This window comes from Amphiprion ocellaris, chromosome 14 (genome assembly GCF_022539595.1).
Source record: "Amphiprion ocellaris isolate individual 3 ecotype Okinawa chromosome 14, ASM2253959v1, whole genome shotgun sequence".
Lineage (NCBI taxonomy): Eukaryota > Metazoa > Chordata > Actinopteri > Pomacentridae > Amphiprion > Amphiprion ocellaris.
The window spans coordinates 10,024,988-10,044,083 of record NC_072779.1 but is presented as its reverse complement, the minus strand read 5'-3'; the positions used below and the strand labels follow the sequence as shown (position 1 = coordinate 10,044,083).

At 38.7% G+C, this 19,096-nt stretch overlaps 1 protein-coding gene across 2 annotated transcripts in view; it reads left to right on the top strand.

The window, feature by feature from the left end:
* LOC111588250 (replication protein A 70 kDa DNA-binding subunit-like) overlaps positions 1 to 15,860 on the top strand; it is a 45,861-nt gene extending 30,001 nt beyond the window's left edge. For both annotated transcript variants that reach the window (XM_023298514.3, XM_023298513.3), the window contains exons 14-17: positions 3,522 to 3,698; positions 3,851 to 3,958; positions 4,174 to 4,260; positions 15,138 to 15,860. In XM_023298514.3, coding sequence (XP_023154282.2) covers positions 3,522 to 3,698; positions 3,851 to 3,958; positions 4,174 to 4,260; positions 15,138 to 15,239 — 474 coding nt within the window. In that variant the 3' untranslated portion in view covers positions 15,240 to 15,860. The remainder of the gene's footprint in view (positions 1 to 3,521; positions 3,699 to 3,850; positions 3,959 to 4,173; positions 4,261 to 15,137) is intronic.
* The last annotated feature ends 3,236 nt before the right edge of the window (positions 15,861 to 19,096 follow it).

Below are 19,096 nucleotides of genomic sequence, written 5' to 3'. Positions count from 1 at the left end.
GTGCAAGCGCGTACACGTGTGCGCCTCTTCCCAATGAGACACAGTTCATCTGCTGTGTGCATTCTTTATATTTATATTTATGTAAATCGAATGCCGTGCTTCTCCGCAGGATGAGAGAATAGCCTTTTCCCCTCAGAATTAGCATTTCTTTCCTTTTTAGCTGTTGATTTTACCAGTGTGAGTTCTGCCGCCTAAGGTGCTAATATCTGTTTAAATTACAGCAACATCGCTGCATTTTAATTTGATTCTGTTTGACTGTGTACACTTTAATTTAAATTCATAACAGAAAGAAGTTTAGCTCATTGTGTCTGTATTGCATATGCACAAGTTTGGGTCTTTGCATATAACCTTGCATAGTAGTCATGTGTATATGTCAGCCTGCTTGTGTGTGCATGTACATTAGCACAAATTCTGTATTAGAGAGGGAGAGATTCATCTCATGTTGCATCTATTATGCAAAGAATTCTCAAACTCCCTCTGCTCTCTTTTCAAACTGTTCCAAGATTGTTTGGAAGTCAAATAGAGATGTGTAAACAGCATGCATCTACCAGCTGGACTGGCTCGTTGGCAACAGTTTTACAGATCATGCCAAGTTTTATCAGAGTTTGTTTTAATTTTACTTAATATTTCTTTTTTCACCCTAAGCGTCTTATTCTTATAACTGCTTACACTAGAAACAGCACTTTTGCTCATCTTCATCTCCCAATATTTTCTCATTTGTTCTTTAGTTTCATGACATTTCAGTTATCATTTAACAATGGCAATAATGCTAATGGAAGAAAATGCCAAAAGAATACTCGTGCTATTTGAATCAGAACAAATATCCACACGAGATTATTCACTCAAAATGTTTTATCTGACATTGCCGTGTTTGTCTGTTCAAGAGGACTCATATCACAGCATTACCATGAGCCATTCCTGCACACATTCTGTCGTGATGATAGCATTATCCAGCTGACAATACCCCATCATCAGTTAAGTCATAAATGAATGAGCGTTGAATGTAGACATCCAATTCAGTTTTGGCGGGTACGAGATCTACCTCTGTGGTCATTTTTTTTTTTTGTGCCTTAACAGAAAAGAGTGATTGCAATGTGAACTAGTGATTACTCACTGTGTTCTTACGGCCTGTGCCACCTGCCGTCTTTTTCATCTATGAAGTTCTTGCCTCCTACATAACAAACGCTTTGATGAGATATCTTGTTCTGGTCCATTCATTGTACACCTTTAAGATTGCTGCATGTGAAAAGTTTTGAACAGATTTTGCAAAGCTCAGACTTCCTCTCCTGGCACACACAAACATGCATTTTTAAAGTCCGTAAAACCGCACCTGTTTATATCCTGTTAATTTGATGGCATATACAGATGGAAGGAGTTGATCCAATTTTTCTGCAGGGACAGGGTTTCTTTTTTCGATCATCCGGGCTCAAAATTAGACAAAGATGGTACATATTGAATCTCTGTTTATTTTTAATTGGAAAATGCATCTTAAACTGTGCCAGGTTCGAAATGGGCGTGCTCAATGGAAAGTAGCAGATTGTTGTAATGTAAACTGTAAAGAGGCTCTGTCTTCAAAAGTATTCTGATGGAACTTTTTAAGCTTATGAGTCCACAGCTATCTGTTGTGAGTGTGTGAGTGGAGTAGTCACACTTGCATCTGGCAGCGGTACAGCTGTGTGCAAACACTTGGGCACCCTTGGGCAAATTACTTATTTGTTGATTTTTGAAGTGAAAAGAAGTAAATGGAGCCCCTGCAGCAAACAGACAATATAATATGAGCCATTCTTAAAATGGTAATGTTATTGCACTCTGTCTTCTTATTTTACGAATTTAAAAATCTGAAACAATTAAGCACTAATTGTGGCATCATTGTACTGTTGTAGAAGCAGCTTTCTTTCTATGTTCGGTCTCTGGATGCATGACATTTGCATTCAGAATTTGATTATATTTAGTGGAATCTATTCTTCCCTCTATCTGTACTGTCTTTCCATGGCCACTGGCTACCATTTAACCCCAAAGCAGAATATTTCCACACCTGCACAGTTGGCAAGGTGTTGTTTTCACCAAATGCTGCTCCTTCAGATGTTCAAATTATTTTGTGATGAGACCACAGGTAGAGTTACTTCCTGATGACTAGTTCACGTTGACCCCGTTAGTGCATCAACACTGTAGAGAGGAACAGTGGGCCACCATGCCTGTGTTGACCTTTCTGCAGGTGCTTTGCAGTAATATGAGAATACGATTTGTCCTTTGTAGGTATCATTTAGCTTAATGTTCAGATCTTCAGCTGTCCAGAGGAGCATGGATTTGTTGAGCATTACTGCAACATTTCAATAACCTGTGGAAACGTCATCAGCTGACAATTTATAATGATAATCGTGCATCAGTTGTAAGATTTGGAGAAAGTGCACAATCCTTTGTGCATGGCACAATTACAGGTTTTTTTTGTTATTGTTGCTTTTCTTAATTTAAGTTCTTTAAATAAAGTTGCAGTTCATTAATATTAATGAAAGATCCATTTTAACTGTGGTTTACTGCAGGGCTATTATTTACCTCTTTTCTGCTTAGAAAAGAAAAAAAAAACTACGCATTTTGTAATTTGCCCAGTGGTGTCCGAGCTTTTTTTTAATACAGCTGTGTTTACAGTATGCACGTTATTTTCACATGCAGCCTAAAATAAGTAGCTGCTTTATGTTAGTAACGCAATGTAAGCTTGAATTCTTCATGTAGACATCTTGGTAGCTCTTTCTTTTTTCAAGCCGAAGACTCCAAAAAAGGGATCAGATGGGATGTTCTGAAATTTTAATGAAACAAGGCAACTTTAAGGCAGTCATAAGGACAGCTACAGCTATTTTCATGTTTTAACATCTGCTAGCACTACAAGCAACCACTAATACATTCAAAGCAGAAAGCTGCCAGTTAAACAGGAAAGCAAGATGATCCATAACACTGGTGCTCTGACTGTCCCTCTGCCATGAGTTTCTTCCTCCTGTGGCGCTTATCCTTTATTCTGTCAATTTAACAGATTTTTAGTAACTTAGGTTATGCGTTTGAAGGCCACCGTTAATTAATTGGTGACTCAGTGCTTCATTGTCTCTGCTCTCAGCTCCAGCAGAAGTCGTCTCATTGTTACAGCTGATTTTAATGTGCTGCTGTTGTTTGACATTAAATGTGATGCATCGAAACATGTCTGGTTAGGATTTGAGTCAGGTGGCGTGACATTTGAGCAAACTGCCAATTTCATGTTCTCTATTCAGGAGGGTACAAAATTAAATATACAAATGCACTACAAGCCTTTTCCATGATTAAATTTTAGTTTGTTTGCTATTTGTTTCAAAGATTTTTCAAGTATGTAACTTCATTTGCAGGTTAAATGACTTCACAACACAGTATTATGTAAGGGGGGCAGCACCTGAAAATTAACTGCAGCTGCCGAGACATTCGAATTGCAGCAGTTTGATTTTGTAGTTTTATTGATTAAGGTTTGTCCTCATAATTAGATTTCCTCTCTCTATTTTCAGGCAGACTATTTCAGCTGCATAGCAACAGTGGTGTACATACGTAAGGAGAATTGTCTGTACCAGGCCTGTCCATCTGCAGACTGCAACAAGAAAGTCATTGACCAACAGAATGGACTGTACCGCTGCGAGAAGTGTAACCGAGACTTCCCCAACTTCAAATACAGACTCTTACTTTCTGTAAGTGCAGAGTGCATTCACTACTCATCAGCGATGTTTGTCACATATGCAGTGATGAGGAATGTTAAAACCTCCGTGATAACGCATGCATACACTCAGACATATAAATAATCTGTTTGCCCCCTCATTATCTTTGTCCGTCTGACTCTCAGGCCAACTTAGCAGACTTCGGGGATAACCAGTGGGTGACATGCTTCCAGGAGACGGCTGAGGTCCTGTTGGGCCACAGTGCAGAAACACTGGGACAGCTTAGAGACACAGTGAGACACACACACACACACACACACACACACATGCATACGCTACCACACACAGCTCTTCTTTAAGTCATTTGTTCACATTTGACAGGAAAATTGTGCTTGCAGTTTTTCCAGGACTAACTGTAACAGACTACTTCCTGTAAACCGCTCGCCCCTGAATTTGTGTTTACCTTGTTTTACGTGCATCTGTGTGAATGTGTGTTTGTGTTCCAAAGGATGAAGATGCATTAGATGAAGTCTTCCAGAAAGCCACCTTCAGAACTCACATCTTTAAAAACAGAGCCAAGCTGGAGACGTACAACGTAAGTCGCTCTAAATGGGAGCACAATACAATTTGGTAGAATGCAATAGAATATATTTTCCCTGGAGTAAAAGAGCAGTAATATAATGACACACAATGGTGGTCATCATTGTCCTGCAAGCATTTTCTCAGTGATCATGCAGGAATATTCAACCCTTATTGGCCAGTGCATGTCTGTCAGAAACAGCTGTTCTTATCGCTGTTCTGAAAAAATACACCAGCAGGCATTTTATTTTTCCTATGCACCAATCATGGTTCAGGAAAAATAGGCTTTCAAAACAACCAGGCTTTCACACAGGGAGCATTGTTGCAAAAACAGAAAATGCTCTCATTTAGGATCAATTTCACAATCAACCAAAAGATAAGAACCAGCTACAATACATCAATGTGAGCTGTGTGTGTTTGTGTGTGAGCAGTTTTTTTTTCATATGACTGTGACTGTATTTCAGTTATGAAATTTTAGTATTTGATGCATCACTCACTTCCTTGTGCATATTTTCCAGTAACACATTAAGAATAATAATTACAAACATGATGTAAAAAACTAGCAATTTTAAAATCAAATCTTTAGTAGATAAAGTATTTACTGATCAGCAGCAACCAATAATATAAAGGTGCTCGGGGAGGTTGCTTGATGGACAAAAATTAAAACTACAGTGAATTCTACAGGGATAAAGTGAACTTTCACTGCTTTGTGTTCACCATCCCCTGGTGTTAATGCATAATACATTACGATGTGTTGTTTTAATTTAGGAGCTGCATTCCATCTATGAATTTGCAAAGCCTGAGTCATCTTGACTTATTGTCTTCCACCAAACTGAGGTCCCAAGCATGTAAAGCCACAAAATAAGATATGTGAATGCAGTGTAATCACAATACAGTCAGTCACACAACATGCATCCAAACCCATTTCAATTAGTATCAGAGTGACAGGGGAGTTGTATATAGCCAGTGCACATTGGATAACAGAAAACAAATACAGCTGTGCATTCATTTCTCTTAATTAGGCTCTAATTAGCATTTAGCTATTGTCTGTCTAAGCCTAATTAGCTTAATTATTCAGAGGCTAATTTGCTGCTGGGGGCACATACCGAGAGTCTGAGTGGAATGATTGAGATGTAGGATGAGCTCTGAACAGTCTGTGTCCTGACCTCAAGAAAACCTACAAGGAACACTATGCAGAGTTCATAAGTCATAATCTGGAAAATGTTAAACAATTTCTATGAGGTACTGCACAAAGTCTAGGAAAAATACTGCTTTTTAGTCTTTCGACACAGGAATGAACATTTCCTGCGGCTGTGCTTTAAATTAACATACAGTGATGGTTATTGCAGTGAAGAGGGATCTTCACACATGAAGTGGAATGAGTCGGCCTGACTGTTTACAGTAAATGTCAGCATACCACTGCTACTTACCATCTATGAGGAAAAAAGGTCTGAAGCACCACTGGCACATGCTGTAGGCTGCAATTTTGATTACACTGCACAATACAGAAGTGTTGGACAGAACAAGCAACACTCTGATGATGTTGCTTTTATTACAGCCTTAACAGCGGTGGAGCTCAAAATGCATTCCTCAGAGCTGCATTACAGGAAAAGTCATGGTCATTCCAAACAAATACCCGATCACCTTGGGAGCATGAATGTGTGTAAATCATTCTCTGAGGACCATGATTATCCACAGCAAATTTCATGGCAATCTAGGCTCAAATTTGAGACACAAACGAGAGTCATCTCAGTCCAGAAGTCCTGCCTGGCAAAAAATGGAAATGAGAAATAGAAAACATTATACAGTGTCATAGCCGCAGTTTTAAATGATCTATTGCGCAGCTTCACCACATTCATAACGCCCTGAGCATTAATGCAGGCTAGAAGTATGACCCGCTTTATACTGAATATACCAAATCAGTTTTACGTGAATATATTTCATAACAGGGCACAATAAACTCTTGTCATTAAAGCCTGTCGTTGGCAGTACATGCCAGGGTTTGAAGAAGAAGACATAGACATAAATGTGTTCATTCAATTTAGCGTTCCTGTTGTTTAATTAATTTAACATAAATTACTTCCAGTTAACACTCCGTACGGGAAATAGGCTCACCTGCTAATCACACTTCAAAGCTACTCCTGTGCCTACGTAAAGGGAAACACAGCTGCAAAACAGGTGCAAATGAAATTTTTACACTTTGATGTCAAAACCACCAACACACCAAAACCAAATCATAACTGGGTTTTCTGAGTTTTTCAAACAAAACATTATTTACCATTTTTCAGGAATTGTAGGAAGTGGCAAGAATTGTTCTAAAGCCAAATGTGAACAATGTCGAACTAATCATTTCAGTATTCCACAAAGTCAAGATGATGAGCTCAAAGCAAATATATGTTCGACACAATGTTTGTCATTGTATTCAGAATTTACTTTCAGTGACTGTTAGTCAGAATTTACTGTGTTATTCAAAGCGTGTGATTCAAAAAGACAAACACAGAAGAGAGAGCCTGTGATTCCCTTTTCCACTTTGTCTTCTACCTCAGCCTCAGTTCTCTCCCACAGACTTGGGAGTGTGACACAAGACAGAAAGATCAGACATCTAACACAGTATTTTTAGAAAAATAAAACAATGTAATGACATGTCAGAGCTTAACAAGATTAATGAAGTTACAAAATTTTGCTTTGCCATTTCTCTTAACAAGGACATACAGAAAGAACAACTGTGCTTAGCATCACATTTTAAAGTTGCAGTAAGAACTTTTCTCCCATACAAACTCAAGTTTGTCTTATTTTAGGGCAAAGCAGAGATGACAAACTATCAGTTTTTAGATTTAACAAGCACAACCCACTCAATTCCCCGAAAGTTTTTCTGTCTTCAGCTATAAATATTAAACCACACAAGCCTGTAGCTGTGTGTTACACAATTGGTGTTTCAGTGGTCAGTCATGCTTCCTATTTGTAAGTACTGAACTGAGATAAAAAATTTATTTTCTACTTTTTTACTGATAATGTGACTCATGAGATATGACTTCATAGATTACCAGAAGGGAAATTCATGTTACAGCAATACAAGAACCACTTTAGAAGAGTCGGAAACAGATTATTACCCATTTAAAGTCTACAAATAAAGCAAAATAAGAAACATTATACTGTATGTTTATTGCCCAAATAGGAGTGCAAGTATTTTTGTGCAGAAGAAATTCCTAGTAGTGCTACTCTACTCTCCTTATTGAGTATAAGAGACAGACTAAAGTTGGTATGTTTATTGTTAATGTAGAATGCAATATAAATAACGATTACTATTTGTTTAATATCAAATACAAAATGTATCAAATATATAGCAGTGTTATGCATAGGTTTTAAAAGGAGTATATTTCTCTATATGTCTGTCCAGAATTGTTGCTCCACCAAGGAACGCAGCAGAGTTATGTGCAATCAGCGCTGGTTTGTCTGTCTGTCTGTTAGCAACATTACAAAGTTGCTCAAAAACAGACAACAGATTTTGATGAAATTTTCAGGGAAGAACAGAAATGACACAAGGACTAACTGATTAGATTTTGGCAATGATGCAGCTTATAGTCTGGATCCACGGATTTGTTCAAGATTTTTGTATCATTGCGAGATAGCGGCACGGCGTCACTGTACCTATGACAACAAGTGAACTCTGCGTCAGCTGCCTGCTGATGATCACATGATTGTGATCCTACTACAAATCAACCTCTGTGGACCACGAATTGTTTTAAGATTTCATCCATAGGAAATCATACGACGACGGAGCAGCCTTGGCGGAGTACTACGCTCTGTGAGTGCTTTTCTTGTAAATATGAGATGGAAAATATAAATGTTATTCATATGATGTGTGATGTAGACTAATGAGTCGAAACATTATGTTTTAAGTTTTAAGTTTAAGTTTGGTGTGGCAGAGATCATCATCAGGAAAAGCATTACCTTGAATGTTTGTACCTTGTCTGCCGTAGTGTTTGATTAGGAATGTGTCAGACTAAAATCCATGTGAATGTCTGGGTGCGAGGTTTTCGAACAGACCATTACCCAGAGCATCACAGTCTTCAACATCACTGCACACCTGTCACCTTCTCACAGTGCCTCCTAGTGTCATCATTTTCCCAGGGAAACTGCACATATGTACCTAACCGTCCATGTAATGGAAAGAAAACTGGACCCATCAGACCAGACGACCTCCTTCCGTTTCTCTAAGGTCTCTCTCGTAGGTGCTTTTGGTGGTGCAGAGGGTTACAATTGGCAGTTTGACTGGCTTGTGGCTACAGCAGAATGTGATGCAGTGTGTGGTGATGCATTCCACTTTTAAAAATGCTGTGTGCAAATGTACTCAGGATCCCTTTAGTTATTTCAGACCAGAGGAGGTATTCTTTGTGTCCTTGGTGCATCAGTGAGCCTTTGGTGCTCAACTCTTTGCCTTTGGTTTGTACTCTGTCAGTCCTCGAAACACCAGGTACTCATCTCTCCTGATCAGTAGTACTCCACAGGCCTTTTCATTGCAGCTGCTCTCACCTAGTCATCTGGCCCTTAACGATTTGGCCCTTGTAGAATTTGCTCAGGTTTTTCCTGTTGTCTTTATCTGCCACATCCAACACATTAAGTATGAGAACCGACTCTTCAGTATGTTTTGGACCACGATGTATGTGCACGATGTAATGAGCTAATCAACACTGTTGACTTCATCTGTTAGTGGTCATAATGTTTGGCTCATTGGTGTTAGGATGAATGTCACCCATTGGTTTATGGTCTACTGTTTGACATTTTGCCTGTTTTCATCTTGGGTTTTTAAAAGTGGGTGTGATGAGCAAGGGATGAATGCGACAGAATACACGGGACACTACTCACACCTGTACCTATGTGACTACTTTATCGTCTATTTTACTCTTAACTGAAACATAATTTACAAAATGAACTTCTTGCTGTATTGAAAGAGAATTGAAAGTACCGGTTAAGACCTTGCACTCTTTAGGAAATAGTTTACCAGATGCATAAATTAACAGATATTAAGGAGTATTTTCTTATAATATTATATATTTTGCAACTCAAGGAGTTGTCTGCAGTTGGTAATTAGAAAGAATGCAGGTTTAAGTGGGTTCTGTATTGGCTTCGTTTCCCAGACATTTATGTACAGTCTACAATCATCAGCATTTAGGTAGGATACAATGAATGTCGATTGTCATAGAGAGGGCAGAGATGCAGTATTTGTTCAAATATGCAGATGACAGTGCACATTTTGAGAGTGTTGCACTTAACATGCACATTAAACATGATACATAGTTGTGTAAATAATGAAAAAGGAGAATTTAGGGGAGAACTTCAAGCTCCCTGTTTACCTTTCACTCTTCTGCACACCAGACTTATCCCTACGTAGAGTAGACTTGATTGTCATATTGTCAGTTTCAGAAAATTACAAAAACCATCCAAGGCAGGTCATCCAGTTCATATATTAGAATGATGTGAAGGAGGGAAGGTTAGATTCAGTTCAACCGTTAGTGAAACACCTCTGTTCGGACACGTATTGTTGTAGTGTGTGAGAACTTTGGAGGCTGGAAAGTTTTAGAATTTGATGCAAACAGATCTTTCTTTTAAGTAATGTTCTTCCACACAAGAAGTGGTTTTATGTGTATTTTGGCAACAGCATGAATATTTTATTTTGAAAGATTCCTTTAGATAGTTGCTGTGGCATAATGAGCCACACTGACGTGATCTCTAAATGCACAAAGTACATTTAGCACAGCAATAACTGGCATAAAGATGAAACTGTCACATTTTCACTTTGATAGTTTAAGATGTCAGTATATATGACAGCTGCTGAAATGTTCCTTTATTATCTGGTTTATACCTGAAACAGATAAGCAACTGTACAGGGTGTATTTAAGAGTCAAAACCCACTGAAATTCAATACAAGTTCATCTTAATTGTCTGTCATGTTTTATAGGGTGGAGCTCCACAAAGGCAGGAGCACATGAGGTGGATCAGAAACTCTCCTACATGTGGCAATAAATAGCATTCAGATGATGGATTGGATTTACTGAACACGGATGAGTGTGCACATTTGCACATTCAAATTAGCATTTGTGTAAAAGTTGTCACCATAACTCTGACTTTATTATGGTACCTGTCTAAACATATCAATAACGATTGCACAGCACAAACTTAAAACCTCAAGAAAATAATGCAATAATAAATTACAGAACACAGAACTCAAAATTTGGTGTATTTTTATCATTATAGAGAGGAAAATATTTTGACATGTCAGTGCAAGGCAGTGGAGGCCACAGAATGGGAATGAATCATTTTACCAAACTGCATTCAGTAATTTTTCAGCAGAACTGTAGGAACTCTTCATTAAGATCTGCTCTTTACACATTCACATCTCTCCATTTTCACGTGTAACACAGCTGCTTGTAAAAGGATAAATCCTTGCAGAGATGAGCACAAGCAGTACTTTGCACATTTTAATCAACCACTTTCATGCTTTCTGCAGGAATTTGGTTCATCATTTATAGCTTTTGTTGCTGATCTGCATACATATGAAAGTCAGATTTTTTTGTATCCTGCAAGTTAACAATAATCAAGTGTGAACGCTGTGTTTAACATGTAAAAATGTTTGTGACATTGGTTAGTTTAGCTAAAAGGATGAAGCCAAATTAAGCAGTTATCATTGTCTTTAATTACCTCATCAAACTCGGATGGTAAAAAATGTTTGCTTGTCCCAAAATGAATCACGCCTTTTTGACTTATATTTGAGAGAATGGAGGTTATGTAAGCATGATCTCTATCACGTTTGCTCTCTAAATCCTTTGAACAAGTTGTCATGTGTTGACGAGATGCTTTGCTAACTCGTGTTGTCTCCCTCGGTCTGTATAGGTAAAACATATTCTATTTGTATAGAAAGGGGCCTTGTGGTGTCTGTAGGGAACATTATGTTTTGTTTTTTGTTTTTTTCAAATCAATTAAGATGTAAACTGCAACATTAAACTGTAAGGATGTCTGGAGGACAGCACCACAGATTATATTTCACGAACAAATGCAGTACATTCTCAAACCAGGGTCCAAAAATATTTTCAAGATGTTATTGAGTCCTTCGAGGACAGAACATCTTTTATGAAAGGTTCCTTTATTGTGACATATATAACAAAAGTAGAACATTTTGCTTGCAATGTTTTGAGGATGTATTGAGATGTTGCTAAGGTAACACATTATAGAACATTCTTTTATAAAACACTGCCACGATGTTGACAAAGGAAGGATGTTTCAATGCAACATTCAGAAAACCTTTTAGGAATATTAGTGTGTGATGATGGAATGACATATTTGGAGAACATTATCATACCTTTAAAGAAAACATTATGGGAACTAAAAAATAAGTAAATGAGTAGCTTTCCACTGAAACTTTCTCAGAACGATTTTTCAACCAAAAAAAAAATCTAGCTTTGTGCATTTACTTTGTTGAGAATCTGTGCACCATCGTGTTACAGCCAGGTGGCTCACAGGAACTGCAGCTTCTGTTAAAACACTGTCATTCTTTAAGGTACCGATACAAATAAAATGGGAAATTGTATCGTTTTAAAGGCAGCTTATTGCGATGCTTTTCTCGTATTGGTATACAGTGTATCACTACATCTTGCCAGTGGCTAGATGCAATAATTAAGTTCAAATCTTGGTCAGTCTTTGAATCCATTCCAGACTGCTTGGTTATTTGTCTTACAGTAAATCCGGGATGCTGCATTAATAACGTATAAACAGATGTGTGTGCACCTGTTGTCTGCAGGAGGCCTCGATCGTGTGCGTGTGAATATATCTGCGCTCATGTGCTTGAGTACATCTGTCTGTGTGAAGTGAATGAATTGATTTTGTCTCGTGGAATGCATTAGTGTCAGAGAGGCCCTGCTTTTCATGCCTTATGTTAAGAGACAGGCTATTGGGAGCCAAGAACACACATAGCATGGTCACGTTACATCATCAACAAACCACACTCTTAGCAATCTTTGTCAGCATCACATTTAGGTCCTCAGTGTGTGAAAGCGGTTTGAGAAGCTTTGTATACGGCTGAATTTCACTCCTCGTGTAGATGACGCAGAAACATTTCAAAGAGCTGCCATTCAAAGCCTGATGAATGTGACTGTTTACATAATTAGTATGATATATGCAGAGTAGATTTCTTTGTGTGCATCTAACACATTAACAAAGACACTGAGCAAATGTCTACAGCAGTCTTTCAGTATTGAGGCTGGGATGTTAAAAACCATAAATGTAAAATTTATGGAGGCCCTTGAGAAATAGTCGAGGAATCAACAGTCTTTAAGAAACATTATCTGGGAGTTAAGATGTGTTTGTACAAATTGTTGCGGCAATCTATCTTGAAGATTTTTTTTATGGATGTGTGACAACTAAAAATGTTTAAAGACCGCTGAAAACAGCAGGATCCATCTTTTGGGCACCATTAATGTCAAATCTGTACAACATATTGTGGCAATATCACCCAGTAGTTGTTGAGATATTTCAAAATAGTAGATTGATGTTTTCAGACATCTTTAGAGCCCAGCCAGTAGTTTAGCTAAAATCTAAAGGTACCTTTGTGAATTTATCTCTTTCACATCCAGGTCATGTCTTTACAATATTATTTACAGGTTCATTATTCTCATTTCTCTGCAGGGACTGTCAGTTTGATGTCATTTTATTGGTCATGTACAGTACAGCGTCTCATTAATTCTCTTTGAGGTTGTGGCCTCAGTGATCGGTGCGTATTTGTTCATTGTTTGTTGCATCTCTCTCAACGTTTGTGTCTACTTGTTTTTTCAGTGTGTTCGTGTGATGTTGTGTTGTTTATTTCTTCAGGGAAGAACCCCCCACTTCACCCAGCCATCTGAAATTGAGTTGGAGAACGGTGGTGAATGTTAGGCCACTGAGTAATTGTTTTCTGCAGATGTGATTGGAATATTAGTCAACACACATTAAATTAGCAAACAGCCTTTCTCACAGTGCCACGTCATTTGGAAGACCATTATTTTTAAACAAGTTGTCACCTTTTGTCAAGTGGAAGCTCCATCTTGACGCCCCCCCGTATCGTTTAATTTGCCTGCAATCCTCAGGTAGATGCAAATTGAAAATACTAATAGAGGTGTGGAATCACATATGATAATGGACTCATGTTAAATCCTTGATGATGGTTATGCTGGCTGAATTGCTAATTGATTAATGAATGGTCTCTGGATTAATCCTTCTGAGAGTGACTGTAATTATAGTGGAAATTAGTTTCTGACTTTATGTCTTCATGAGAAACGTCTTCATTATTTGATGGTGTATAAGATGAAAGATGCGTCGTGGATGGTGGCTGTTGTTACAGATTGTTGAAACTGAATGTCGCAGAATAGTGCAGCAGTTCTTATATCTGCATGTATATTATATCCATTTCCATGTCACATTGTCTTTGTCTTTTCAGTCTGAAAATTCAAACAAAAATATGTAATTTGAGTAATATAAGTTGAATTAGAATTAAGTTTTTATCACTATTTATCTTGTTCATTAAAGAGAAAAGCACTGACGGATCTGAACGTCCTGCTTTTGTTCACTTTTTGAGACTGAAAATGTCACCTTTCATGGTCTGTTCCCCACACAAATCGGATTTAATCATAGAAGTGTTTTCAGTTCCCGGGCTGGAGACCAAATCTGAACCCAAATTGGGTCAATTCCAAATTATGTTAAATCTATTCTTTTGGTTGTAGATGATCTAAGCTTTACTAAAAGCTCTGATCATGATAAGGGGCAATCAGTGTTCTCTTTTTATTTGGAGCTTGTTTTTGTCAGAGTCTGACTGTCCTCCAGCAGGTTTTTCACTGTTTTGATAATAAATTGTCATTATCTTTATCTACAGTGGTATCTGGAGTGGGTACTGTGATGACAAGCAGCTTTGTTGTTCATTTATAGTATGCTTTAAACATTTCACATCATTTAAAAAAAGCAACACTTCCATTAATTACATTTATGTTAAATTCTCAACCAAAATAAAACAGAATAAGTAAGCAACATGGACCAAAACCAGCATATTAAATATCCTGTTAATTATGCAGTTTTGCTGGACACCATGGCTCACCCTCGCCAGATGAGCTGATGTTAAACTGTACAGTGAGATGTACTTCACTTACAGCTTTTAAACCAGCTGTTTTGGGGAGATAGTTGCTGGTGTATGTGAAAAACAAAACACAGCAAGGACTTGCCTGGGTTTCGCTTTTACCTATGAAGGTGTGTTGACGTTGAAAAGATTTTGGGATCACTGAGCTACAGAAAATCACATCAGCTGGCACCAAAGGCCAGCTGTTAGTGGACGGATTGTTCAGTGCTCCCATCAGTTTTCCCCATTAGAGGACATATTTTACACTGGTTTGGTGACAATGCTCCCGTGTGACTGTTGGTTTTGGTAGATTAATCCATTTGGAGCCCAACCGATTCATCATTTAACTGATATTAGCGATAAATCTCTATCACCGTATTTTTTGTCCAGTACACGCCAATGCGAAAACTGGTGTTATCATATTGTTTGTCCAGCAGAGCGGCTCCGACTCCATTGTTCACAACGCTCAGTGCTGTTTGCAGCACATGCAGCAAACCGTGGAGCGGAGTCACGCTGTGCTTTTGTAATACATTCCTGGACAGGTATTAAACAAAGATCCCATCCTCAACTCATTTCAATAAAGCTCTAATATACTCTTCGATGTATCAATATGACAATTTTTCACTCTGATCAAAACATCCAGCATCAGTTAAGCTCAGTTTGTATAGTATTCCTGATGTATGCTGATTGTAGAGCTTAGATATGTCTCTTTATCACATGTTGCTGCACTTAACTCATTGTTTTTCTTCCCTCTTCAGGACGAGAGTCGAGTGAAGGTAACTGTGTTGGAAGTCCTACCAGTCAACCACAGGGAATACAGCAGGAGGTTGCTCAGTAACATCCACAAATTGGCGAGCTGAACTGGGTCCCAGTCATCCAAATGGCTGCCTGGTAATTAAACATGACTTCAGTTGGTCTGTGACTGGTCTGTGACTGGTGTTCGACTTTTGCCGCCTGCGAGATAACAGCGTATCTGACTGAAGCAGCAGAGGGGCGACCAGTGATTCATCTGACTTAATGGCAGCCAAACAAAAGACTGATATTTAGTTGTTCACGTCCTTCACCAGGCCCGCTGTGAAATTACGGAAACATTATGGAAATGACTTTTACCTTTTAATTTAATGCCATTTTGACATTTTAGAGTGGTTTGACTGTTCGTTAACAGAACTGTGTTTTAGACCTGCTTGCATTTTCAAGTCTCACGTGTTGCATACATGCTAAAATCACACTGTTTCTGTTTCTTTATAGAAGTGACTCACGTCTTTGGTTTTAATGTGTGTTGGTGATGCTCAGTGTTAGTTGCGTAAGATGTAGATGAGTCATATTCATTTCATTTTTGGTTTGTTTTTAAAAGGAAGGTGTGGCAAATGTCTTCTGCTTGTTCAAAGAATATTTTTAAAATAACGTGTTCAATCTTGCATTCTGGGCTTCTAAAAAAAATGTCTAGCAAGAAAAGTGATTAAAAGGACATTAAGATAAAAGCAGTGTCTGTCTGGATCATTATTTGTGTCTATAAAGGCCATAAACCAACATCAAATTTGGTTTCCTTAAAAAAAAAAAAAAAAAAATCATAGAAGATGTTAAAAATGCTTTTGCATGTGATTCTTAGCAACCTTACACAACAGTGTTGAGCATGTTAGATGCCAAGTTTTGTCACCGTTTACTTTTCTTCAGTGACTCAGCTCCAACACAACTCCTCAGAGCACGTGGTTTATTAATCCATACACACCGATTTTTACATGTTTTCTTCTTTACCTTGTGTCCCCTGGAGGGCCGTGTTTGTGTGTTCAGACAAAGCGATACTTTTTATGGAGTTGTAGCAAACACTGTTGTCACTACTGCTCGGAGCTCTGAAGCTCATTGTCTCATGAAGGACATTTTTAGCAAAATCTGAATGAACTTACAAGAATTAATTATCTTTCATTTGCTCATCCAGCCAGCCATTTCCTGCTTCTTATCCTGCTTATCACTGCCTTTCTATTGTATCTTCATATTTTGACTGATATGTTATGAAAGCAAGCACTAAATTGCATTTGGTGTGGTTTGAAAAGGTTTTATTTCTTGAATCCGGCAGAAACCCTGTTTAAAAACTCACACATTTCACTGATAGATGAAGGATTTCACAGCTCCTAGATGCACAGCTGGTTTATAAGTCATTGAAATTAAACGTGTCCATCCACGCTGCAAACTACTTGTTCGCTGTGAGTATCTATTGAGACACTCCTGAAAAGCACTCCTGAAAGCAGGCGCAGTGCTTCAGTGGCGTGTCTTCACTAAGGTGTGGCTCAAGGGCATGACACTGATTTATGTTGGCAGCAAGCTGCCAGCTCTGCCGACTCTGAGCGCCATCAGTACCATCTCCTGCCTGCCACGCTGTGTGTGGAGGTTTGGGAAGCTAAACACGCACGCACTGATCTTTTTATTCCAGTGTCACCGTTCGCTCAACTTATTCCATTATCTCTATCTTTTTTCATTTGCTCGGAGTGTTCTGAGGCTGTAGTCCCTAATCATCACTATTTAAAGACAACAAAATCTGACTTAACACATCAAATGCCGTGGCTTAACGTTTACTAATATCAACCACATTTTACAGCCAAGGTGTGAAAGGAATTAAGTGAATGATTAAAGGTTGCTTTAGATCCATGTGTCACTTCTTGATGAGCTAACGTAAATAGTCCCACACAGTTCAAATCGCTAAAGAGACGGCTTTTTCTTTTTTCCTTTTTCCTTTTTGAGTCGGCTTCACTCCAAAATCTTGGCAGGTTTAAACTCGAATCAGGATTTTTTTTTTTTTAATTTGCTGGCATAAGTTGGTTCAGCGAGTGTAACTCTCTGTTCTGCTCAGCAAATCTAAAAAGGGCTTCATGAGATCAGAAAGTCATTTCCAACTTAAAGCCTTGCTGGTGATTGAGACTTAAGATGGAGACGCGTCAGTCTGCAGCACTCGCCAGCCCCAAGGCATTGTGGGACAGAGGAGGACACAGCAAAGAGATTAGGAGAAATTCTTTTTCTTCTTCTTCCTTTTTTATTATTATCCTTCGAGAACTTTATCTGAATGTGACGTGCGAAGAAGCAGTAGTGAAGTGAATTGCTGGTAAGGTTGGCATATCTTCTTTCTGGGAATGTGGGAGCTTCAGTCTGGTGAATATGCAGTTTGTCTCTATCTGCAGAATGTGTGTGAGGCTACAAGGACAGTAAATGGAAATGAGCTGCAGTTATCGCTGAGGTCGTAGCCCTGATCACAGTCTATCTGTGCACAGTCCTATCTTAAAACACTGTGGCTCAGTCAGGTCCTCCTGCATGTGTGTGGCGACGGGTTCAAGGCGAGAGAATGGTGTTTCTGAGAACCAGTGAATGCAACATCTGTGTAGCTTCTGACACATGTTGGCCTCAGGTTTAACACTGGAATGATGCCACTCACTGAGGTATTGTGTCCATGCAGCATTTGCTTCCAAAAGACGCCTAGACTGGATTTTTTTAGTCGTTAATGTAGTTACAAATGTCGCTGGGATTTTTAATTTGAAGTCTCACTTTTCGTCTGGCTCTCTATGGCACCATTTATCCTTGTCGCTTCAAGTGTGAATCTGATGCACTTGAAGCTGTTAGGTTCATGCCAAAGATGAAGAAAAAATAATCCCCTACTTGTGTTGCTTAGATGTTCAGTTTAATTTGATTTTTGCACTGCCAGATCACAACATGCGCTATCTCAAGGCACTTTGGTTGGGTCAGGAAAGTGTTATAGAGAGAAACCCGACAATTACTCCTTTGAGCAGGCACTTAGTGACAACAGTGAGAAAAAAAACAACAACTCCCTTTTAACAGGAAGAAACCTCAAACTGAACCCGACTCGGGGTGGATGTTTGTCTGCCTCAAAGGCTTGAGGTAAAAGCAGAGCGTTGAGGGAGAGGGGAGACAGCAGGAACAGCTGGGAATAGTTAAGTGTATGTGCTTGCTGATTTAGTGATGATAACAATAAAAATACTTATAGGTATAATAACAATGATAATAATAGTAATAATAAACAGTGAGCAAGTTCACCAGCAGCCCAGGAGTCAGAGATTCCTGCAGAGGGAGAGACAGCAAACTGAATAAATCATATTTATAAAAAACAAGCTCAGTGTGCAGTCTGTTCGATAGGATGCATGTTTAACCGCTCAAGGTGCCCTTTGCTGCCACTTTAATAAGACAGACAGAATGACGGCAGTAACTTCAGCTGCTGTGGTCACAGGATCCGACACCGTAGAGGCTACTTCCACAGACTGCTCACTGACTTCGTTCCACTCAGGAGGAGTTAAGGTTAAGCGTGCTGGATGCATTTACACCTTTTCAACATCTGGCTCGATCCACCCAGGGCAGCGGTTTGAGAGGCATTTCCAGCTGTGCTGTTCGTTAGCTATCTGACCTCGTCGCTAATGGTAGGTTTTTAGTGCTTTTTCACTGCAAACAGCTGCTTGTGGCTGGAAGGTGAGGGAAGCTGCAGACTGGAGTGATAATCACTTTGTCGTTTGATTTCAGGTGTGAATATTAGCTGCTTAAGAACAGTAAAGCTCACACGAGCTGAAGAAACAAAATACTTAGTCTAAGTCAACAATGAAGACAGTGAAAGGCTCTTTCTAGTCATAGACTAAACCCTAAAAGCGGAATGTCAGCATATCAGAGTTACATATTTATATATATTTTTCTCTTAAAATAATTCCTTTGTGCTTTAAAATGACTG